We start from the raw sequence: 25,305 nt of genomic DNA, 5'->3' as shown, positions 1-25,305 counted from the left end.
AGCTGGATGAGAGGGGACTATCACAGAGAGTTACAGGGTTTCAGCTGGACGAGGGGGGACTATTACAGAGAGTTACAGGGTTTCAGCTGGACGAGGGGGGACTATTACAGAGAGTTACAGGGTTTCAGCTGGACGAGAGGGGACTATTACAGAGAGTTACAGGGTTTCAGCTGGACGAGAGGGGACTATAACAGAGAGTTACAGGGTTTCAGCTGGATGAGAGGGGACTATCACAGAGAGTTACAGGGTTTCAGCTGGACGAGGGGGGACTATTACAGAGAGTTACAGGGTTTTAGCTGGATGAGAGGGGACTATCACAGAGTTACAGGGTTTCAGCTGGATGAGAGGGGACTATCACAGAGAGTTACAGGGTTTCAGATGGATGAGAGGGGACTATCACAGAGAGTTACAGGGTTTCAGATGGATGAGGGACTACCACAGAGAGTTACAGGGTTTCAGTTGGATGAGAGGGGACTACCACAGAGAGTTACAGGGTTTCAGATGGATTAGAGGGGACTACCACAGAGAGCTACATGCTTTCAGCTGGATGAGAGGGGACTATTACAGAGAGTTACATGGTTTCAGCCCAGCACCCTGACAGCACCCCGGGAGCTGTCAGTCACAGGGGCTGCTGCTATATTATTGGTGGCGGACCCCTCACTGCCTCTGCTCTCACCAATGATCACCCTGGCCCAGGCCTGCTGCAGCCAGATGGTAAACACCAGGCCTGCTGCAGCCAGATGGTAAACACCAGGCTGGGCCATCAGCATTCACATTTAGGGAGCTCTAATATTAGGTATCTGACAGGCGTTTTGGACAACGGGGAAAAAGACGCCCAAAAGCACCTCCTGCTCAGTCGTGACTTCCATCCCTGTGTTCCTCTGAATCGTGAGTCGTGACAGCTGGATGACAATTAGTCTCTCCCCAGACTCAAATATTATGTTGAATCGCTGCGCTCCAGAGAGAGATCTGCAGCATGCAGTGACGTAGTCGTAGTGTATCATCGTAAGAACTCTCATGGGTCTGGCATTGAGACTAGATGACAATAGACTAGACGGGGATCGATCTCATTGCAAACAGTGATGAAGGGCGACTGCAGAACATGAAGGAACTTGCCATGGTTTTGCTTATATAAATGAGTGAGTCATATCATCTGTAGCAGGGCTGTGTCACAAACACGTTAGGCATGGCCTTAGTAAAGATGCACTGACTTCCTCAACATTCATCTGGGAATGTACAACACAGCACAACTGAGATGTTCCAGTAAGTCGTCGGTGGTTGTCTGTTGAACAAGAGGACTGAAATCTGTTACGACAATATATTTAACCACGCCGAGCATCAGCTCTGAACCATGAGCCACCTGTACCCCTCCGTATCAGGTCTGATGGAAATCCCTTTCCTGCAGTGATGTGGAAGAGATAGAGGGCCGGAGCGTTCCCTCTCCATCTCTCTGACAGGCCCTATTTGTGGCCTTGCAGGCCCGCTTGCCTCTGACAGCTCAGTAAATTGGACAAATGGATAACAAATGTATTTGTGTGATGGCCACATTGTCTGGAGATGGGTAACACTCAGCAGCACCTGGACTAATGGTGTGCCACACCGTCACATCCACAAAGGAACCTGTAGCAAACGGCAGCTTTTGGCTTGGTCAGTGCAGGAAACAATAAAGCATCAGGTGGCTGTAAGACAATAACACATGCCAGCTTTCATCTCACATGACATCCTGAGTGGAGCCTCAATTGCGTCTGTATCTCCTCTCAATCGATTGCTGTGTCTTCCTCAAGCTGTGCACCTTATGATGATCTTCAGAGAACTGTGCAGTTCCGCAGTGGATTGCATCATTAGGCATCTACATTGCCAAGGACGTTGGGAAGGTAGTCACATGGCGAAGAAATTCTATAACTATATCTGAGGTTTTTGTCCAGTGATAATGCGAGCTGCCTTTAACTTGCCTTGCACATGTGGAACAACACACGCAACACATAGAAACAATGACAGAAGACAGAAGAAAAGTCATGTCTCAGCTCCAAGACACAGAGCTGTTACTCACTGAGCTCTATGGATGAACTTCCCAAGGTTATCCACCCCCCCCCCCCCCACACACACACACACACACACGCTCCACTCCTCCTCACACTGTGCAGCGTCCACCTTCCAACTGCCTCCATATGCTTTCCTGTACACAACAGAATGAATGTTGGAGGAGTATGACTTTGAAAAGAGGCACTTGGTGACTCACCGACTTAAATACTATGTACTAGTCATGAGTCTGGCTCACAAGCTCTTTCACACCCACCTTTCCCGTCAGTCTCCACCGCTCCTGTCTCATGGCCGGGGCAGAAATACTTTGGAGGTGAAGAAATTAGTAGTTGGGATTGACATGTGCTTTTTTTTTTTTTTTTTTTTTTTTAAATAGAGGCATTATCAAGGCAGCACATAGCACAACTTCAAACAGAAGAAGAACAGAGAGGGGAAAAAAGCGAGTGTACTGGGCGGGCTGGAGAATGGAAAGCTTGCTTGGCTAATGGCACTGACATTTCTTTACTGACTTTTGAAGGCTTTGCAGTATTTCCATGCTGTGCTAATGATGGAGCGCTTCTGAGAGTTCTGCTCTCTTCTCTGAGCACACTGTAGGCTAGGCCTCATTTTCACTCCGTTGAATATGTATCTGAATTGAGTTTGATTAATTGTTTTTCTCTTTGATCTTACCTGACAGCAGCTCTGCCAATCGAAGAAATTGTGACCCCGGTTCGAAATTGTCCTGTGACTGATAGTGATTTATTCTTTTCCAACAATCAAAGCAGCTCTTTGAGTGCTCTCTTTGATGTCAGTGATGTGAGCTCAGCAAATCAGGAACTATTACACATTTCTTTTCATGTTGCATGTCACTTCCTGTCTTGAGCTTCCCACCACTGCAAGTCGTCTGTGCTGACCTGCCACATTGAAACCTCGCACTTCACAGCAGCCTAGCAGCCTAGCCTTTGTAGGCCTACATGTACATTATAGCACAGTCAGCCTGAGGGCCTACATGTACATTATAGCACAGTCAGCATGAGGGTCTACATGTACATTATAGCACAGTCAGCATGAGGGTCTACATGTACATTATAGCACAGTCAGCATGAGGGTCTACATGTACATTATAGCACAGTCAGCATGAGGGTCTACATGTACATTATAGCACAGTCAGCATGAGGGTCTACATGTACATTATAGCACAGTCAGCCTGAGGGCCTACATGTACATTATAGCACGTCAGCCTGAGGGCCTACATGTACATTATAGCACAGTCAGCGTGAGGGCCTACATGTACATTATAGCACAGTCAGCGTGAGGGCCTACATGTACATTATAGCACAGTCAGCATGAGGGCCTACATGTACATTATAGCACAGTCAGTGTGAGGGCTTTGTCTGTTAGGCCTACTGTACATGTATATTATAGCATAGTCAGCGTGAGGGCTTTGTCTGTTAGGCCTACTGTACATGTATATTATAGCATAGTCAGCGTGAGGGCTTTGTCTGTTAGGCCTACAGTACATGTATATTATAGCACAGTCAGCGTGAGGGCTTTGTCTGTTAGGCCTACTGTACATGTATATTATAGCATAGTCAGCGTGAGGGCTTTGTCTTGTAAACCCTTGTGCCTTTCTCGTCTCAGCTCAAGGTGAGACAGATGGCCAGGAGAGGCTGGGGCCATCATGGAGGTATCACTAGGCAACAGGCAACTAGCACCGGATGGGATGTAGGCTACTGTATGCCGGCCCAAGAACAAGAAGCTGTCTGGCAAACATGAGACCATTAGAATTCAAGTAGCCACGGAGTGTTGTCTGAGACTGGCTTGTGTGTGACTGTGTGTGTGTGTGTGTGTGTGTGTCAATGCAGCCACCATTTGCTCAGCACGTGGAGGAGACTGTGATTTGTTTCTGAGAAGCAGACACCTCTCACAGACCCTCAGTATCTGTTCCATAGATAAGAGAGACACTACAGGGAGATGAGCTTCTTGGAATCATCGTTGCTGATCGTGTCACCATCAACATGATTTTGAAGGGATTTATTATGTATGGTTAATACTTGTCTGCAAATTCAACAAATACAGTAGCTGTATAAACCTTGGCACCTGAATAAAATTGCCTTTGAGTCAGGAGACTCTTGATGAACTTATTTCACAGCTCGAAATCGTATTCTGCCCATTTTGGTGAAAAGGTCCACGCAACTAATCTATCTAATCTTTATTTTCATCCATGACTACATATGACTCACAATTTGATTCAGCTATGGCCTACCCACAGATCATAACCCTCCACCTCTGGGCCCACAGGAAGAAGGAAGTGCAAATCTTCACTCTATATATACACATTATATCCTTATTTTTGTGCGTATCTTGCCAAAAATAGACCATTTTACCCCGTGCTAATTTAGTTACAACGAGGCCAGCTGAACTGTGTCCTCCAGAATGAGGCTTCAGCTCCAGGAGAAGGGTGCAGGATCAACTAGCTCCCATGAGGAAAAGGCCCGGCCGGGAGATGTGTGAAACTAGAATGCCACAACCACAATAGTATCTGTAACAAATCTTTCAGCAGCCACTCTTATGTGTTAGTAACAAAGCTGTTTTTGAGATTGTTGGGATTGACTTTCCTGCCACGGCTGATTTAACTGATGACTGCTTACTTCGAACATTTCCATTTACAATTAAGGTCCAATTTGTGTGCTTTCATTTTAATCATGCCATTGATTGGAGGTTGTGTACAAATCAGCCTGCAACTACATTTGCAAGCTCTTGTTGGAGGTTGAAGAGGCACTTCATGATGGTGAAACATGCAACACTTTTCTCATGTGTGTCCCTTGTTTACTGCCTAAAGCAGTGCTTCTCATCTGCTCGAGCTTCAGGACCTACATTTTTCAAATTTCAGATTTTCTTTTATACCACTCAAATTGATTTCACAAAAATAGTGCAGTAATACACAGTGCGTTCATGCACTGTTAAAAACATGAAATAAAAAAAGTGCAACAAAATTGCAACTGGGGCTAAAAACCCAAACAAATAATAAAAAGGCAGACTTATCTTGCATTACAGGCCTATATTGTTTAAACAAGTTAAAGTGGTGATGCTCATCATGTTTCAACAATCTGAATTCTTTCACTAAAACAAGTCAAGACAACAACATTTGGGTATATTTGGATTTTTTTTCTTCGTGACCCACTCAAAACGGCCCCGCGACCCACGTTTGTATCCCGGCCCACCAGTTGAGAACCCCCTGGTCTAAAACACGTGCAAAAACTGTATTTCAAACCACAGCATGAACATTTTACTCGCTCTCGTCTCATCTCATTTCACATTATTTTCTGAATTTCTATGTACAGGGGTATTGTCTTGAAATACACATTGAACTTATCAGTTTGAACATCTGCTCCAGAGGTCTTTTTAGTGTGCCTGTTTAGAGATCTGGCTTTATAGAGGCTTGAGGGCCCTATCTTCGCAAAATCGGTAATTTAGCGTTTGCGCTCGTTTCACCTTCACCTATCCCATAACCCGGAGGGTCGTTGGCACCACAGACGATCTGTCAACAAGCTCTCTCCATCTCTCTCTGTCCTCGGCATATTGCATGCCTCGCGCAAACAGCGATTGCGAGATGGGAGTCTGATTGGTTTTACTGATGTAACGCCCAGGCATTGCCTGGCCACACCTGTGAATAATTCTGGTGCTTAAGACCGCCCAAATCCCGTTTGCGCTGGCTTTTTCGGGGCGCAGATGATTTGGCACGGCTCTAATTTGCACCTGCTGCAGGTGCCGTGGACGTTTCCGCATCCCCGTAATGTCTGGACACGTGTGCAAACAATAATACAGATGTGAGCACAATGTGCAGAAGTTCAATGAATGCACACACACAGACACACACTCACACATGCACAAACAATCTAAGCTAATTTAAATTTTATTGAGAGCTTTTCATCACAAGTGCAAATCACATAGGCTATTTTAAGTTGAAATTCTGACTACAAATGAAAGGTTCATGTAGCCTACTAGTAGTTTGTGTATGTTTATTAGAGTTTTAAATAGCTTTGCCTAAATCATATTGTGTTTAACAGAAGCGATGGCAGCACCATGGCCTATAGTTACAGAGCAAATGTACCTTTTCTTCTCTCTCTGAAACTTTCTCAGCAATTAAAAGACACTTGAATCTCAGTGAACGCCAGAACACTCTGGCTGCACCAGCAGAATCACATTGTATTGAAGTGTGACAGATTGTGTCATTATCTTGAGTCAGCCTGCAGACTCTGATAAGCTGTTTTTGCCTCTATATTCTCTTGCTACATTTAATCTCACTGCAGAACGTATTACTAAGAGAAAAGAGAACAAACAAAAGGTTTTTGGTGAGAGGGACTCATCTGGAACATATTTCATGTTGTATAGCCCTTTTCAAGCTGCAAAAGAGAGTGTGAAATCTCTCCAAATCAACTTCTGGTCTACCCAACATCATCATTATGCCTTCAAACTTAAAGACCCCCTAAAGTCTAGCCTGGGTAAACCCAGCCTCCACGTGACCTCTATCTATGTGCTATCAGTCACAAGACTAATGGAATAATATTCTAACATACCATATATGCTAAGCAGTAGAGTACGGAGGAGGTGGAGAGAGGAAGGCAGAATTGGAAAAACCAAAAGAAAGGAGTGGACTGGGGGTCGAGGGAGCAGTAGAGTCACAGTAGAAGGCACATATGGATATAAAAGTGGATCCATACATTGCAGTAGACTTTCAGGTCTACCCCAGGAAGACATCGCCATAGAAGCCCACTCCATCCACCTTCTTGTCGCCAGCCTGGTCCACCATGTCAGGGAAGTGGGCTCCCACACAGGTGTTCACGGCCTCCCTTACCTCCCCCAGCAGAGACCTGGTTTTCTGTTCGTGCTCCTTCAGGGCCTCCTGATTGAGCTACAGGTCAAAAGGGGGAAAAAAGGTTTTGCTAATCACAATAACTAGCTCGAGGTCAAATGGCATGAACTGAGTTCCAGTGGATATTTATAGCTGCAGCACAAATATAGAAACGTTTTTCCTGTACTGGGACAAGTGCCTAATGAGGGAAAATGAGTCAATGCTCAAACTCGGTAATGTTAAATGAGAGTAAAGATTAGCTAGCATCATTTGTGCCCTTATCTCTAACCATGTCATCATTTAAATTCCCCTCAATAACAAAAACTGTATTTCTCGGCTACAGAACCATTGGTATGATGCAGCTGCTTGTCTACACTTTGATTTGCAGTATACGCTGAAAACGATGTACTTTGGGTTTAAAGGAAATCGATAAAAAATGCGGTAACGCTTTAGAATACAGCCCGCAAATAAGCATGTAGTTATAGTATAACTACGGGGTACAAGGAGTGTAGTTATTGTATAACTATGGGGTACAAGGAGTGAATTTAAACTTTAACTAGAGGGTAACAAGATCTGTACTTATAGTATAACTACGGGGTTGAAGGAGTGTAGTTATAGTATAACTACGGGGTACAAGGAGTGAATTTAGACTTTAACTAGAGGATAACAAGATCTGTACTTATAGTATAACTAGAGGGTAACAAGATCTGTACTTATAGTATAACTACGGGGTACTACACTGTACTTACAGCATAACTACGGGGTCGCGGGCTGTATTCTGAAGCAGGGGACCAATTCTGTACTTATAGGCTAATTATGGGGTACCACACTGTACTTATAGTGTAACTACGGGGTACAAGGAGTGAATTTAGACTGTAACTAGAGGGTAACAAGATCTGTACTTATAGTATAACTACGGGGTACAAGGAGTGAATTCACTCCTTGTACCCCGTAGTTATACTATAACTACAGTCCTTGTACCCGGTACTTATACTATAACTACACTCCTTGTACCCCGTAGTTATACTATAACTACACTCCTTGTACCCCGTAGTTATACTATAACTACATGCTTATTTGCGGGCTGTATTCTAAAGCGTTACCAAAATTGCTAACCAAAAAGAAACCACTAATAAAACACTATTAATCTGGCATTCATGCGTCAATTTCTAAACTATTGTGTGAATACATATCTAACACCGCACTCTCAATATCCATTTCCATGATTTTACCATGTCAAAGCAAACTAAAAAGGGCCTCTGACATAATTAACAGTGGTTGGAGCTTGGACTGTACTTTGTTACTCGTCTCAACACACATTACAGTAAGTCATTTGTGCAAAAGATTAGGGCGTTTTATTTGATTCTGGTCTTTATTATGATCACCAAGTTAACAAGGTTGTTCAATCATGTTTCTTTCAACTTCAAGTTAATTTCCAAAATGAGATTCTTCTTATCCTTTGAAGATTTACACAAGGTTGACCATGCCTTTATTTTTTTCTCATTTAGATTTCTGTGCTGCTGCTAGGATGATGACTGGTTCAAGAAAACAAGATCATATAACTATAATTCTGGCCTCCCTGCATTGCTTTGTTAATTTGTGCAATGATTTTAAAATGTACTGGTGATCTTCAAGGCTTTACATGACCAGGCCCCAACTTAGATCAAAGAATCTATTAATCCCTCATGTGCCTGGGCCTCTTAGATCAGCTGATACTGCCTTTCTGGTTGTTCCCAGAGCCCGGCTTTTTGCGTGTGCGTGTGCGTGTGTGTTCGCGCGCGCGTGTGTGTGCGTGTGTGCGTGTGTGCGCGCGCGTGTGTGTGTGTGTGCATGTGTGCGTGCGTGCGTGCGTGTGTGTGATAGAAAGAGTGTGTGTGCGCATGTGTTGGTGTAAGTGTATATACCTGATTAGCCAGGGCTTTGATCTCCTCCAGTGTGGCAGCCTGTCTCTTCATCAAAGCGTCTTGCTGGGGACTGATGTCATCTGAGGACTGTGACAGCACAAAACACATGTTGCTGCTCAAAAACACACCAACCATCGATCGGCGGTTCGAGTCCGTGTCAGTGTGTAATGTTTGTGTGTGTGCTTGTGTGTGTGTCTGTACTTGTCTGTGTGGACGCATCCAAGTGAAAGATAGAGAGCGTTTCCATGTCTATAAACAGTTAATCTGCTCATGTTTCCCCTCTGTGTGTGTGTGTGTGTGTGTGTGTGTGTGTGTGTGTGTGTGTGTGTGTGTGTGTGTGTGTGTGTGTGTGTGTGTGTGTGTGTGTGTGTGTGTGTGTGAGAGAGAGACTGCCTAGAGGGGAGTGGACCCACGGGATGAAACCTGAGAGAGAGGATCGATAGTGTTGGGTCACAACAGGTTGGGCTTGTCCAGTTCAATTACACAGCCCTTAATGCAGCCGGCCATTCAATACTGAAGTGATTGTGTTATAAATAGTCGCAGTAATTAATGGACAAATGCTGATTAAGTGGATCAAAATGAGCTGCAATGCAACTCTAATGTGGATGTGTGTGTGTGTGTGTGTGTGTGGGGGGGGGGGGGGGTGCCGGTTATGCAGATTGAGGTGGGCTGAGATGAACCGGGTAGAGCAGCACAGACACAATTGGACTGAATCTTGATGAGCCGATGCAGCAACAACGGCAGACGCAGTGAGTCATCGACCGCACATGGCCTGCAAGCAGCCTTTGAGTAATGGACAATTCTGCTATGGTCAGGGTCAAACCACTGCACTTTACTCAGTGTGTGAGAGTGTGCTGTGTGGGTGGGTGAGTGGCTGGTTGGGCAGCTGGGTGGATGGGTATGTACTGTCAACACTATGAGAGATTGCTTATGGTACACACTGTGTGGTTAGGTCTGCATGCAGGCGTGGAGCTGCACAATATGTGAACATGTGTGCAGATGGACTAAAGGGCTAAAGGAGAGGGTGGCTATGTGACTCTGTTGGGTATTTACTATTTTCTCACATTTTGTTAAAATCTTTAGGCTCTTTCTTCGACCATGTAACCATAGCTACTCTGTCAAAGTGGGCAAACCTCTTGAACATGAACATGATAGATTTATGATAATAAACATGATAAATAAATACATGTTAGAATCTGTTTACTCCATCATTAGTTCAATATTTATATCTGAATTATAAGGAAGAAATAAAAAGATAACTTATAAGTATAGCTGAAGCCGATGCTGGTAAAATTCACACTTAGACCTATAAAAACTTAGGCTACATAAGTTGTAATTGTGTTAACTGATTATTTACATCTTAGTACTAACGGATGTATAAATACTTAATAGACTGGAATAAGTTGCTACTTTAGATTAGGTGCTGCAACAAGTTTATAAATGAGTAGCTAAGTGTTTAATTAATAATTTGTATCCAATTTACAACCTAGTAACAAATCATTTATAAACCAAATAATCAGTTAACACTATTACAACTTATGTTAAGTTTTTATAAGTCTAAGTCTAAGATTGGTGACCACTGGAGAGACAGGTGACAGCCGGAATGTAGACGGCACCCGGGAGCAGTATGGGTTAACGCCCCAGCCTGTGTCTTCCGTGAGGAAGAAGCCCAACAAATCCACGGGAGGCCTTTTAGGAGGGCCATTCAAGCCGCAAGTGGAGCCTGCAGTACCACCACGGCCCAAGAAACATCATACCGGAATTAAATGTTTGGAGCGGGAGTCTGGTGCAACGCACAGGTCCCGGTCCTGGTGAGACGTAGGAGGAGCCCAGACAGGTGGCAACCCACAGAGCCCAGTCCCTGCACGTGCCAGAGCCTCCCGGTCTCGGCAGAGTAGTTCCGGAGCAGCGGATTGAGTGGCCCTGTCTTGTCCTAAGAGGGCTGACCGTGGGTAGCTACTGGGAGGTAAGTCGGGGCTCGGTCAACCCCGGCTGGGTCACCTGGGCGAGGGTGTATGATGTTGCGAGACCCGAAACATCCTATAACCCAGGGGCGGTTCTAGGCCGTTTTTGGGTGGGCTTTAGCCCACCCAAAAATAGTCTCAGCCCACCCAAAAAAATAGAAACAAAAAAAAAGTTTTTTTTTTTTTTTTTTTGCGCAGGCGCTCCCTCCTCCATCTATCTGCCTAATCCCACATCACTTCACACAGGTCACACACAGTACAGCAGCGAAGTGGTCCTCCACAGTCCACACAATCGTTCTCCCCACTCATGATCAATGAAACTGTGAGGTGAGCATTGAGCAGTCAGAGTCGTTAGTAGTTACTTAATTAGCGCATATTGATATGCAAATTAGCGCGTAACGTTGTTTCGTAGGCTAAACAAAAGAACTTGTGGCTGTGCCTGCCAGACAAACAGGTGGACTGGAGGAAGGTAGGTAGGCTACCATGGCACCAGTCAGCCATGTCATGCTAGCTTGCAGTAAAGTGGGTGTAAATGGATGCAATGTTTTTTGAGAAACATATGGGCATAAGTGACAAACATATTTTCAAACGGGTCCCTTGTTATCTGAATGAAATTAAGCCCTTCAGAATCGCAAGTGGCTGCTTTACACAGCCTGTCTGATGTGATGATGATGATAGCTTAACATGCGTGCATGGCATGCTATTCCCTTTTCTTTCCTTCTTTCCCTATTTTTGCACGCTGTGGTGGTGGTAGCCTACCAACTTCCAACCAGTCAGATCTTGTTTTTTCCCACAATAATTTCATAATACCATTTGTAATGCCACCGTTGTAGTGCTGTTGTTCAAAATTAAAGTACATTTTCTCAGATTTATTGGTGTCTTTCTAGTCACACAATTTAATAGTCAGTGTTTCCCATACACTGATCTATTTGTGGTGGTACACCCTACATAGATTTTGATCCCCACAAATACTGCCACATATTAATTTCAACTAGTTGACTGCAAACTCCTGCTTTAGTGCTTACAGTATATTATTATCTTGTCAGAATATTATTCCAGCCAATAAGTTAGGAAGTTCCCTTTTGATATAATTTTACTTTTGTTTTGCCTACAAAGCAAAATGTTACTTTACTTGAAACTCCCCTGAAGTGATTTTGGTATTATTTATGCAAGCATAATTCTACCATATAGAACCTGTATGCAGAATATATATAGTATATATAGGGAAACAATTATTTTTTCATCGCTGTAAAACCACAGAACGGTAAAGAAGATATTGATGTGTGTAGTTCTTCATAGATCTAGTCTCTTCATTTTGATCTCAAAGTGCGCCAGTTTGATCCATTTTTACTTGAAACTGTACAAAATTTTCTTCCGGGGGGGCATGCCCCCGGACCCCCCTAGGGGTTTGGGTGGGCTGAGCCCACCCAAAGCTCTGATGCTAAAACCGCCCCTGCTATGACCCCAGGGTACATCACTGATGATACGTCCCAGTTGCATCCATGTGATGTTTTTCTTTATAAGTGTGAATTTTACCAGCATCAGCTAATGTTTTACAAAAGACTTATAAGATATTTGTATTCCTTGCTTATAATTCCGATATAATGTTGAACTAATATGAGTACTAATGATGATAACATCTCACTAGTATAATAAGCCGGAGGGTTGTGGTGCACAATTGCTAAACTTAAGCGCGTGCGGAGCATGTTAGAAATGAGAATGTTAGATGAGCATGCGACTTAGAAATGAGCATGCAAGCACACAAAGCTAAATGAGTGCACAAATCGCTCAATATTTCTAGTAATCTATGTTTAATTCCTCATTAACTAACTGCTTGTATAGATTCGATTTATGTCATTGAAATCCTTAGTTCTGTACTTACTGCAGCCTCAGACTGAGCAGATTCCTCCAACAGCTCACAGCTTGCTGCCTTTTTTAGCCTGAGAACATGATTCAAATTTTCAATTAGATCTCTTATACGGTAATAAGAAAAAATCAAATCAAGCAAGGTTTCATGTGCAATGCCATGTGCCACAATGGTGGCAATCTAAGCAGCTTTTCACTTTAGAAATGGAGAGAGAGAGAGAGAGAGAGAGAGAGAGAGAGAGAGAGAGACCTCACCATATTTGTGTTCTGACATCTCTCTTTTGATTGGGCAAGAAGTTCAATGAGCAAGAAGAATAGAATGAATGGATGACAAAAGAAGGGTTGGCAGCAAGGTCAGAGTGTGAACTCACTTTGCTTTCTCTGAACACGAGCGTTTTGAGAGGTATTTCTTCTTATTTTCTTTGGTTTCACTGCAACAAGACAAAGACTGATTGAAACAATTAAAAGTGACTTTCTATAAATACCCTCGTCTTTATACATGTGATGCAGCGCTGTGGGACCTTTTCTCTACAACAAGCAGCAGGGCTTAACTGCTGTGTTATAGCGTCTGTGTGGACAGGTAGATGACCGAGGATGGCTTCCCTCCCTACTGCTGTTTAAGCACCTTTTGGATAATGGTTGTCCTTAGATTAGCATCTGCCAGCTGGGACACTGGATAACACACAGACGCACGCACGCACGCGCACACGCACACGCACACACACACACACACACACACACACACACACACACACACACACACACACACACACACACACACACACACACACACACACACACACACACACACACACACAGGGAGTCCCACACCAAAAATCATAGGCACAGATGGGATAGATTCAGCGAAGTCCCGCATGCTGTCAGTATGTAGAGTGTGTACTCAGTGTGTTGTATGTGTGGACACACCTCTCCGCACACTGTCAGTGTGTAGAGTGTGTACTCAGTGTGTTGTATGTGTGTGTAGAGTGTGTACTCAGTGTGTTGTATGTGTGGACACACCTCTCCGCACACTGTCAGTGTGTAGAGTGTGTACTCAGTGTGTTGTATATGTGTGTAGAGTGTGTACTCAGTGTGTTGTATGTGTGTAGAGTGTTACTCAGTGTGTTATATGTGTAGAGTGTGTGTACTCAGTCTGTTGTATGTGTCTGTCAGTGTGTAGAGTGTGTACTCAGTGTGTTGTATGTGTGTAGAGTGTGTACTCAGTGTGTTGTATGTGTGTGTGTAGAGTGTGTACTCAGTGTGTTGTATGTGTGTAGAGTGTGTACTCAGTGTTGTATTTGTGTAGAGTGTGTACTCAGTGTTCTACGAGTGTCGAGTGTGCACTCGGTGTGTTGTATGTGTCTGTCAGTGTGTCTGTGTAGAGTGTGTAGCCTACTCAGTGTGTTGTACGTGTGTAGGGTGTGTAGGCTACTCAGTGTTGTATGAGTGTCGAGTGTGCACTCGGTGTGTTATATGTGTGTAGAGTATGTACTCAGTGTGTTGTATGTGTGGTCACACCTCTCCAGGGTCTTCAGTTCACTGATGTGCCTCTCTGTAGCCATCTCCAACAGTTTGGCCAGCCGCTGTCAGAAGGGAACAGAAAGCAACACAGTCAGAGAGTGAAAGCCGTCATGGCCCAGAGTGACTTCAGAGTGACTAAATGCCTCTCATTAACAACGTCAACGCGATGTGTGGTTACATTTATTCTGTTTGATCCAAGAAGTGATTCTCCAAGATCAGACCTCTGCTGTTAATTTGCATGCACTCTGGCTCCAGGTTTGTCGGAGCACTTGACCCGGCACCTGAATACGAGATGCTAACTGCCACTTCGCCCCGCTGCACTTCTGCGGCTCAGTCTATACTGTCTAGTGAGGTGGCGACCCTTGGAAAATTACCTGATTGACCTCTCAATCTCATGCAGATTCAGAGCTTATGCTAAGAGCACCCCAGAGCACCCAGGTCTGATGGATAATCGATAGAGGCTCTAAAACACTGGCTACTCGCCCATGATCCCCAACACACAGCGGAGGGAGGAGAGGTGAGGGGCTCCATTAGAGATGCAGGCCCGGCGCCACGAGGGGGCGCCAGGGGGCTTTGCACCCTCAGTTCAATTTTCTGGCCCCTCACTTGAAATTTGATCAGTTTAAGTTAATGTACCCCCTATAAACATAGCTCTGTTGTTTCAGAATTGGCAGGGAAGCGCTATTTGCTGTGCTTTGGTTGTCACAAGGTGTCAGAGATGTATTTATTCATTTTGAACGTCACTGCATGATCATGACCGTCCGACATGTCAGACAGACAGACAGAAACAGATGCTTTTAGGGCTGTTTGCATCATTGATAGGGCCGTGTGACGATGTCCGCGGTGCTGAAATGGAGCGGAGGAGAGATAGACACACATCACTTTGGTTCAAACAGTCTGCCTTTCGTGGTTGTGAATTGAACTTTCGTCCCTAATTCTAGGCTATTTTTTTCTCCATTGTAGCAATCCACAGAATGGAATCCATCCACAGAGAAGTGAAATTTCCAGTGACGGTCAATGAGAGAGAGAGAGAGAGAGAGAGAGAGCTGCACCCACATACAGTACTGTATGAGCAGAAAGATAGACAACGTAATCTGATCACTTATTTATTTAATGACCCTGGCATGGCACTGTTGGCTATTATTTTGTTTAGTTTTTGTTGATTTTTGTAGTCAACTAATCGCTCATTCTATGATTTTGCATAGACCTATGTTCAGACTCAGAGTGCTCCAGACAGTTCCCGACATGTTGCGTTGTGCAAGGACACTCAGATTTAATACTGCCTTCATTTCACCACTGCTGTGAAATCAATCTTTTATTTGATTTAGAAACAGTATATTTCTTGTGTTGTTGTTATTTAGCTTTTCAGAGGCTATTGCATGGTTAAAAAGTGCAGAAATAGGCATAAAACCTGTTTTACTAAAAAAAAAAAAAATCTGCCTCCACCCCCTAATTCATTTCATCCTGGCGCCGGGGGTGTAGAGACATGAGAGCATCCTGAGCCTTGGAGATGAGTCCTAGTTTTAAGGTGGATCAATGGATGCAATGAAGAGAGTCAAGGGCTGGGTAGGAGGTGAGCGGTGGTTACATGAGGAGTGGGTAGGAGGTGAGCGGTGGTTACATGAGGAGTATTGTGAGAACTAGTTGCGAAAGCAGAATGCATCTTCCTTTCTGGTTGGTACCCATCTTAAAATGTTCATACATGGGTGGAATGTGAAAACACAAAGACTAAAAAAGATAACAAAAATCCTATTTTGAAGATAACAGAATAATGTGCATTATCACTAAATATTTGAGATCAAACAATTTGGAAACACTTTGGAAAATTGGAAAACACTTTTGGGCAACATTCTTGCAAGAAGATGGTGGTTTACTTAGGAACTCCGTACAGATTGCTTCCTGCTAATTGAATAAGCCACAACTAAGCATCCCCCTCTTTTTCTAGGCCTACATGAACCTATTTTGGTTTGGAGGGCAAAATACCTGGTGGAGCCACTCCATCACTTTTTGATGAGGCCCTCGGAGTGTTGTTTTAAACTTACAGCTGTATGGTGCCTACCTCTGTGGCACACTGCTCTTTCCTCTTCTTCAGCTGGTCACGCTGCTCCATCCACAGAGCCTGCAGCTCGGCCTGGAGCTTCTCCTTCTGCTCCTGCGCCCGCTCCGTTTTGACTCCGGAGTCTGAAGTGTTGCAATCTCCCCTGGAAGACACATCATCATGCCATAACATGACATGACATACAGAAGGGGGCACCCTCAAGTAACACTTTACTTGAGGGTGCATACTGTATGACGGCTGACATGACACTGTCATAGCCATGACATGACACCTGTCATGAACATGAAGGAGGCATGAATGTTTATGACTGTTGTCATCACGTGTCATTCGGTAAATTATGTCATGGTTAGGCTAATGCAATGTTGACATTGTTTGAGATGTCTTCGTTATGACAACTTGACATTAACCAAGACAACATAACCTGTCATAAACATGACATAGCAGCCATTAAGATGTCATTAAAAAGCAATTTCACTTTCAAATGAGTTTATAACGGTGTCATTATTTTCCTTGACTCCTTCTATAAGGAAAGTCTTATATAAGACTATATATATATATACATATATACATATATACATATATATATATTCATGGTCAACATTCATGGTCATGTCATGGAAAAGCACATTAGCTGAGGCGCATCCTCTGTGCTTCTAAATATAATCTCATTCTCATTAATGATCACTGGCCAAAACAACAACAACTTGATTAGTGGGTCAGTATGCTGTATAATTCACCGCCACTTCAAGGAAACTATAGGCTGATCTTTGTTGAATGATTGATTAGACATAAACACAAAGGTTAACACACACTGTTGTGATTACATTCCCTGCCTGTACACAACGCCTCAACTGAGATATCTGAATCCTACCACAACTCCCAATGTATCTCCTTCAATCCTCAGGTAAATACCAGCTAATACAGAAGAGGGTGGAATGGAGAAAAACAACAAAGACAAGACGGGAATCCTCTTACTCTTTTTTCTTCAGAGAGGCCTTCTTCTTGAGGGTCTTGAAGGAGTCAGAGTACTTCTGAATCAGGTCCTCTGCTTTCTTCTGAAACTTCTTTTCCAGTTCCTTCATCTCTCTCTCCTGACGCTTGGTCATCTTCACATAGTTCTTGTGCTGGGTCAGTTCTTCAGTAGTCACAGTGGAGGCTTCTGTGGTGTTATACACACAGGCTACCTTATAACTCATTTGCAAAAATCCTACTTCTGTTGCCACTAGATATGCATTTATAATAGAGGTACAGTACATCTCTATCTGGCAGAGGAAGTAGTCAGCTAGTAACTAAATTGATCAAATACATGTAGTGGAGTAAAAAGTACACTATTTGCCTCAGAAATTTAGTGCAGTAGAAATATGAAGTAGCAGAAATACTCAAGTTTTTTCTCTGTTTTTCTCCCATTTTCTCCCCAATTGTACTTGGCCAAATTACATGTCCTGGTTGGTGCTCCACCTCCTCTGCCGATCTGGGGAGAGTTGTAGACTAGCACATGCTTCCTCCAATGGTGCAGTGGCCAGCCACTTCTTCTCACCTGACAGCGAGGGGTCTCACCGGCAGGACGTATCGCATGGGAGGATCACGCTATTCCCCCAGTTCCCCTCCACCCCAAACAGACGCCCCGACCGACCAAAGGAGGCACTAGTGTAGCGACCAGGACTCATAGCCCACTGGCTTCCCACCCCTAGACATGGCCAATTGTGTCTGTAGGAACGTCTGACCAAGCCAGAAGTACCACTGCCGGGAATTGACCCCGGGCCTCCGTGGTGGTAGGTGAGTGCTTTTACCTCTACAGAAATTGGAAATACTCAAGTAAAGTACAAGTACCTCAAAATTTTACTTAAGTACAGTATTTGAGTAAATGTACGTAATTAAATCCCAAAACTGTATCTATAAAAAAAGATCAGAATTTTCCTTTCCAGGATTTTCACCTTGACCTACAAAGACTGAGGGAAAATTGTAGCACATGAAGCATTTTAGCATTACCTCCACTAGACTTTGGCTGAGATGAGTCATCTGATCCCTCAGGTGATGTACTTGGCTCAATGGGCTGGACAGGAACCACAACTGCTGGAGTGGGCTCAGTCTCAGCAGCCGGCTCAGTCTCAGCAGTGGGCTCTCCTGGGCCCTCCTCTGCAGTGGGGGCAGCATCTACGCTGGGGTTCTCATCTGAACCAGGCTCAGGGCTTTTTGTACTTCTTTTTTGCTTTTTGTACTTCTTTCTGCTTTTTGTACTGGAGTCACCAGCGGGTTCTTCATCTGAACCAGGCTCAGGGCTTACTGTACTGGAGTCACCAGCGGGTTCTTCATTGGTTTCGGGAGCTGCCTCAGGTTCTGAGACCACAGCAGTGGCCTCTTCAGTGTCAGGGGAAGGAGTGGCATCAGGAAGAGGTTCAGGTGTGGCACTTGCTGCATCTGAGGCCGGATCTTCAGGATCGGCCTCATCAGAAGTCTGGGGAGGCTCTGCAGCAAGCACTGCAGCGTCTGATGAGTCATTGGCCTCTCCGTTGGGTTCTTTACTGGTGTCTGTACTGGTGTCCACTGGAGACTTGGATGATGGGTCAGCAAGGTCCTCAGAGGTCTGAGGTTCTGCTGGGGCTTTTTCTGGAGGAGGTAGAGAGTAGAGAACACATCAGCAGTCAAATCAGCTTTTTTCCCTATACTGTTGACCTTTTCATATTCTTGCAGAACATTGACACTACAATTCAGAGATCTACCACCAGAGTCATATTAACGTCTAAAATCTTAAGAAAACTAGAAATAACCACCTCACGATTGTATGCCTCCCTAGACCCACCCCCTTACTCACCACGCCCCTCCCACCACCCACACCCCCCTACCCACGTCCCCTACCCACCCTTTGAATCCTGACTCTCTACGACCTTCCTATCCATAGCTATGATCCCTTTTACCTAGCCCCACCCCCTTCCTTGATGGAACAGACAGACGAACGAATGGATGGACGTAAGGTCACAGTGATCTTGAACTTTTACCTTTGACCACCAAAATCTAATCAGTTCATCTTTGAGTCCAAGTGGACATTTGAGCCAAATTTGAAGAAATTCCCTCAAGGCGTTCCTGAGATATCGTGTTAACAAGCACAGGATTTACTTCATTACCTTTCTTATTTTACTGTTTCTCTTACTTGCCTTTTTTACATCCACTGTTTGCTCTATTTAACTGTTGCCTTATTGCCTTATTTGTTGTTTGCTGTTGTGATTTTGTACCTACTAACTTTATTTACCTACTGCACCTTGTCTGTAACAGAACCCCCGGCATAAGCATAAGTACTTGTACAACGGAGTGACAATGACAATGACAATGACAATGTCAAAAATATTGAATCTTGGGATGGACGTACGTACGGTCAGACAGACGGACGGACGGATGTCATCCGTCCACATAATCCCTCATATCGACGGTGAAGGCATACAAAATATATATATATTAAAAATATTATGAATAAAAAGTGTGTTTCTCTGAACGGTGCTCCACTACCTGTAGCATCAGCTGCATTGTCCTTGGCTCCAGCTTTGTCAGTGGGGGGTTGAACCACAATAGGCATCTCATAGGGCGAGATGTAGTCAGATGATGACTGTGTGGGCACACAGAGGACAGGAACATGACATTCTAGCAAGTATGATCATGTTCCAGGAATACAATTAGTGCTGTTATGGTTTTATGGGAGAACTGGGGACATTATTGATATATCAGTTTTAGCAGCCACTGCAATTTGCTTCAGCAACTTATTTGTTTACCTGCTGTGTCTTTGTGGTCTTCTCTGTGCCCTTTGTTGGGTTGAATAAGGCATCTGTGAAATCTGAGGTAGAATCAAATGCGTCACTGCATAATGCAGCAGTAATTCATAATTCAACATTGAATCAAATTGAGGTGTGTGAGTGTTTGTGTGTGTGTGTGTGTGTGTGTGTGTGTGTGTGTGTGTGTGTGTGTGTGTGTGTGTGTGCAATACATTTGTGTCAAAATGAGCAGCGATAAACAATATTCTACCAAGCTCCACTGGTCTAAATTTAATTTGAGCGTGTCCGTGACTGTCACTCAAAACAAATCCAAGTGCAGCTTTTTTTGTGTGAATACAAAGTGGAAAGCGGAGCACCTGCGAAGGCAGCAGGGATGTAGTCCTGGACTTCGATGTACACAAAGAGAGCAGGCAGCGTGAGTGGCATGTTGCTCTCACTGCGCAAGCAGATGTGCTGGAAGCCTGCAGGGCATGAAACCTTGTGAATGACAGTAAAGACACAGCAGCAGCAGCAGCAGCAGCAGCTCCTCTGACTTAGAAATGTGACCTTTTTTCACACGGCCACTTTGAAAAAACTACCTGGAAGTTTTGGCATATCAATACAGTCAAATGATCAGTGAGGATGTTGGACAGACCTAACAGTTATCAAAGTAGCTTGCAATCTGGGGAACAGCAGGGACGTTTGTTTGCTAGCTTACTACTTAGTAAGTAGTGGTTCTCAAATGGGGGTCATTGAGGGGGTTCCAGGGGGTCCCCAGCCAAAAGGGGGGTAATTTATTTTTGCTATAATTCCATTCATAAGTAACACTGACACTTTTGGTCATGGGTTTTATACACTTTCTGTAATAAAACGTATAAAAGCATCAATTTTATTATCATATGTGGGACCATGGGACAACATCCTATCAAATGGGGGTCCGTGGTCTAATCTTTGTTAGTTTAGGGGTCCTTCATGTGAAAAGAATGGAGAACCAGTGACTTAGTATCCACCTTATTTAAGCGGAGATAGACTGTCTATTTATCTAGTGATGTTTTTCTCACTCCCACTGACCTGACTGGATGGCATCAACAGGCAAGATCCTGTGTCCCAGGAATTTACCACTCTCTTCGTGGACGACAATTCTTAGGGAGGCCATGTCTGGAAGCAGGATCTATCCCATAATAATAATAATAAGACAACTGCATTCTGACCAACAATAACAGCAGCAGAGCAGTTTATGACACCTAAACAGCTCAGTGTAGCTACAACAGTGCTTGAACCTAAATAAAATATAAACATTTTATGACATATGCCAAACTTTACTTCACATTTGTGTGAATTTGTGTGAATGCTTATGATTAAGTACACACAAACACACATAGACCTACATACATATACACACACATACACACACACACACCCACACACACACACACACACACACACACACACACACACACACACACACACACACACACACACACACACACACACACACACACATACATACATACATACATACTCAAACACATTCACTCGGGGGATGCATTTTTATGCACATCAACATGTTCATGTCATGTGGTACATGCATCACACACCTTCTCAAAAACAAAGGGTTCCTCATTCCACACTGGGTTGATGGCGTTAGGTGTAGTGGACCACTTGGTGCGGTATTTCTTCTTGGGGTCTCCTGGCAACCCGATCACCTCCACCTCCACTCCTGTTTTCACACTCTTGTCAGTCAGAAACTGACCTGAATAGATCTGGTGGGAGAGAGAGGTGAGCAAGAGTCGATGACCTACAATGTGAAAAGATGTGTGTAGGACATAGTGCTGTGGATATAAATAGGACTCAGTTTGAGTGCAGTCTGTTGAATACCATGAAGCAGGTATATCAGCCACAGCAGGCAGCTTGTATTATTAGCAACTCTGTATCCTGACAGCAAATTAGAAGCTGATCAAAAATGGCTATGCATTCATACCCCAGCCCTTCTTCTTCCCTCACACACACACACACACACACACACACACACACACACACACACACACACACACACACACACACACACGTGTGTGCACACACACGTGTGTGCACTAGGGCTGGGCAATATAATCGATACGGCAATATATCGCGATATTTTATTTCTCGATACTGTATCGATACTTGGACGCCAAGTATCGCGATATAATTTTTTTTTTTTTTTTTTGCAGGCCATGCCATGCCAGGCCTCTGCATCTGGGGCCGGTTGCACCAACTGGTCTTAACTATGCCTGGTCGTAACTCCTATGTCGGTCTTAGTTAAGACCAGTCTTTAGAGTGGATTTACGCCTGTTGCACCAACACGGCTTACGTCTGGTCTTAACTACGCTGGTCGTAGCAATGCGCGTTCATGTGAATTGCCGGGGAATGCCCTCTGATTGGATGATGTGTGCCTCGCGACCTGCTTGGAGCGCACTGTGCCACTACGCTCTCTCAGCCACTACTGTAACACCCTCCCTCCTCCCACCCTCCCTCGCTCCGGGGGAAAAATGGCGGCGATTGAGCCAGACAGACAGTCTGAATGAAATTGAATGTAACGTTCCCAATTCTATGTATTAAATTCTAAAAAAATTAACGGCAACATTTGGGAAGGCTAAGCCACACAACTAGTTAGTTATAATCTTAACATTGTGCTTCAAAGACGGAGAACTGGCTGTGTTACGACGATGACGGTAAGGATTCAAAAAGGTCTCCGCGGAGACAGGCAGGCTCTACGCCTCCTCCTGACCAGGCGTAAGAGTTACACCTGGGCGTAGTGAAAAGAAGGCTTAAGCCGTCTTGGTGCAACCGGCGTAGCTGTTAGGTCGTAAAGTTACGACCAACTTAGCTTAAGACCAGTGTAAGACCAGTTGGTGCAACCGGCCCCTGGTGATTCCCACCCCTAATCGATACTGTATCGATATTTCCCACTCAACACTCAGTAGGTTTGACTAAATTTGTCCACTAACTTATCAGTATAAAGTGATGTACATATTATTACACTACCTGGGTGGTACACAGTGTGTTGTATCTTTAGCTCTATTATTTAATTTTGAGTAAATTCTGTAGAATATCGCAATATATCGCAATATGTATCGCATCGCAATATATCGTGATACAATCGTATCGTGACCCAAGTATCGTGATACGTATCGTATCGTGAGATCCTTGCCAATACCCAGCCCTAGTGTGCACACACACACACACACACACACACACACACACACACACACACACACACACACACACACACACACACACACACACACACACACACACACACACACACACACACACCAAGGCAATCAAGGTTATTTGAATTTAAAATCAAGTAGAGGTAAAACAGCTCTCAGCAATACACGCACTGCTTGTTGATGATTGCCCCATAATGCAATAGGATAAACAATGGGCCCTTATTTTATAATATGGGAATAATTGCTAAACTGTAGCAATTTTAGCAATTATTTCCCCCTTTTTCTTTCACATTATTATTATTATTATTATTATTATTATTAATAATAATAATAATAATAATAATAATAATAATAATAATAATAATAATAATAATAATAAATGAATTAATGAATCGATAATGAAGAGAGAGAATAATAACATGCAGTCAGATGATGAAAGGCTGTGCTGCACAGTGAACCTGCCTTGATGGTCAGTGTGTTAGCCACAATGGTGTCAATCCTATCACAGAAAGGGTCAAACTTCTTGTCACTGCGACGCAGGACATCATGCTTGAGGAGGTAGCCAGTCCTCCCGTTGTATTCAAACAGAGACATGTTCAGCTGCATGGGGAAATCTGAAAATAGACAGTCCATTCATGCCCTGTTAATGAGCATTTTGCATGCAGCCTTGTGCAGCTCAAAAAGGTGCAATACTGACCCACTGTGGTGAAAAACAGAAACCTCAACTTTAAAAATGAAATCAAGTGCACAGCACACACGCCAACAGGAATATGTCAGACTCACTAAGAAATTATAATCAAACTCTGAATGGTCACATTCTCTCATTCAATATAACACATTTCTGAAAGTATAACTGGCTATCAGTGAACATGTGTCCATTTCTACCCATAGTCTGGTAGTTGAGCGCCACCAGCTGGCAGCCTGCGTTCCAGAAGGGCTGGGGGCTGTAATTGGATGAGTCCATCCTGGTTCCTTTGGGGTAGATCCTGCTCATCTGCCTCTTGTTGTATCTGGAGGAGACAGTTTAGGAAGCATGGTTTTATTGCTCTCTATTTATTATGTAACTGACTGACTGACGTAAAACAACACATTTCTGGCTAATTTGGTGGGCTTTTTCATCAAATTCAAAATGACTGCAACACGTTCAATCCCACTACACACAGTTTGAAACATTTTGGAGCATGACAGCATCAGCAATAGTTTTAAAGGATACTCCACAAACTCCACAGCAGTCTTGGCTATCATGGCCTCTCCTCTGGTCTCCACAAAGGATGAGATAACATAACTCTTGTTCTTCTCTGTAAAGGAAAGAAGTACCTAATTATAAAGAATTGAATACCATACTGATTTTCATTAGTTTACCAGTGTTTTGGTATCCCTTTAATCACATCTATTAGAAAATAATCTATTGTAATGTTGATTAAGAAGCAAAGACATACTTCTGGCATTGTCAAAAGAGATGAATTTGTTGGGCTGGATGTAGTTGACGATGGAAGACATTGCCTCGTACGCTGTTACTTCTTGTCCAGCTGTGCCCTATGGGGGATTGACAGGATGTTAGCTGACGTCTGACTTGTTTTGGCTGGACACAGACGATATGGGTCATCATCAATATCGTCATCCTCTACCTCATCAGAGGTCTTCATCTTCTCTTCGTCCTGTTCCTCTGTGTCTTCTTGTTCCTCGTTATCCTCCACAACTGCATCCCCCTCTGACGAACCTTATAAACAACCTCTTGTAAATACTATGTCACCGCACCATCACAATATAACCTAAAAATAACCAAACCAGGCTAAGAAATCGGATAGGGTGTGGTCTGAAGTGGCTTAAGTTCCATCGTATCCACCTTGGCTCTCCTGGGTAGTGGGTGCTGGGGTAGCAGAGTCCTGGACAGGGGTGTTTGGGTCCTGGGTGGGGGTGACTGCAGCTGGGGTCTGGTCACTGGTCGGGGCGGTGGTTTTCTTTGGCTGGCTTGGCTTCTCATGGCTGCCCTTCTTGTTCTTTATGAGGATCTTGCCCATGAGTTCAGATGGGCTGGGGATCTGCTGGCCTGGTTTCAGCTACGTAGATGTTACAGACAAATCATGTGGGAGGTGAAACAAACTTGGGGGCAAAACAAGGAAAGGACATATACACTGTTTGCACACACATCGCTCTGCCTTACA

At 44.0% G+C, this 25,305-nt stretch overlaps 1 protein-coding gene across 1 annotated transcript in view; it reads right to left on the bottom strand.

Annotated features, from left to right (window-relative positions):
* Positions 1-6,763: 6,763 nt before the first annotated feature.
* The window catches only part of plcb2 (phospholipase C, beta 2), a gene marked incomplete at both ends in the record, with an annotated part of 31,397 nt that continues 12,855 nt past the window's right edge, over positions 6,764-25,305 (bottom strand). Inside the window, 19 exons of the mRNA XM_083632962.1 lie at positions 6,764-6,934; positions 8,779-8,865; positions 12,625-12,682; positions 12,980-13,039; positions 14,127-14,191; positions 16,189-16,330; positions 17,164-17,347; positions 18,178-18,795; positions 19,690-19,786; positions 19,950-20,011; positions 20,306-20,410; positions 21,000-21,099; positions 21,527-21,691; positions 23,603-23,754; positions 24,026-24,150; positions 24,354-24,438; positions 24,580-24,676; positions 24,769-24,851; positions 24,987-25,200. Of these exons, the coding sequence (XP_083489088.1) occupies positions 6,764-6,934; positions 8,779-8,865; positions 12,625-12,682; positions 12,980-13,039; positions 14,127-14,191; positions 16,189-16,330; positions 17,164-17,347; positions 18,178-18,795; positions 19,690-19,786; positions 19,950-20,011; positions 20,306-20,410; positions 21,000-21,099; positions 21,527-21,691; positions 23,603-23,754; positions 24,026-24,150; positions 24,354-24,438; positions 24,580-24,676; positions 24,769-24,851; positions 24,987-25,200 (2,670 nt within the window). The remainder of the gene's footprint in view (positions 6,935-8,778; positions 8,866-12,624; positions 12,683-12,979; positions 13,040-14,126; positions 14,192-16,188; positions 16,331-17,163; positions 17,348-18,177; positions 18,796-19,689; positions 19,787-19,949; positions 20,012-20,305; positions 20,411-20,999; positions 21,100-21,526; positions 21,692-23,602; positions 23,755-24,025; positions 24,151-24,353; positions 24,439-24,579; positions 24,677-24,768; positions 24,852-24,986; positions 25,201-25,305) is intronic.

Source organism: Poromitra crassiceps (genome assembly GCF_964638095.1).
Source record: "Poromitra crassiceps genome assembly, chromosome: 3".
NCBI lineage: Eukaryota > Metazoa > Chordata > Actinopteri > Beryciformes > Melamphaidae > Poromitra > Poromitra crassiceps.
Note: the sequence above shows the minus strand (reverse complement) of the source record. Positions and strands in the feature narration are given on the sequence as shown.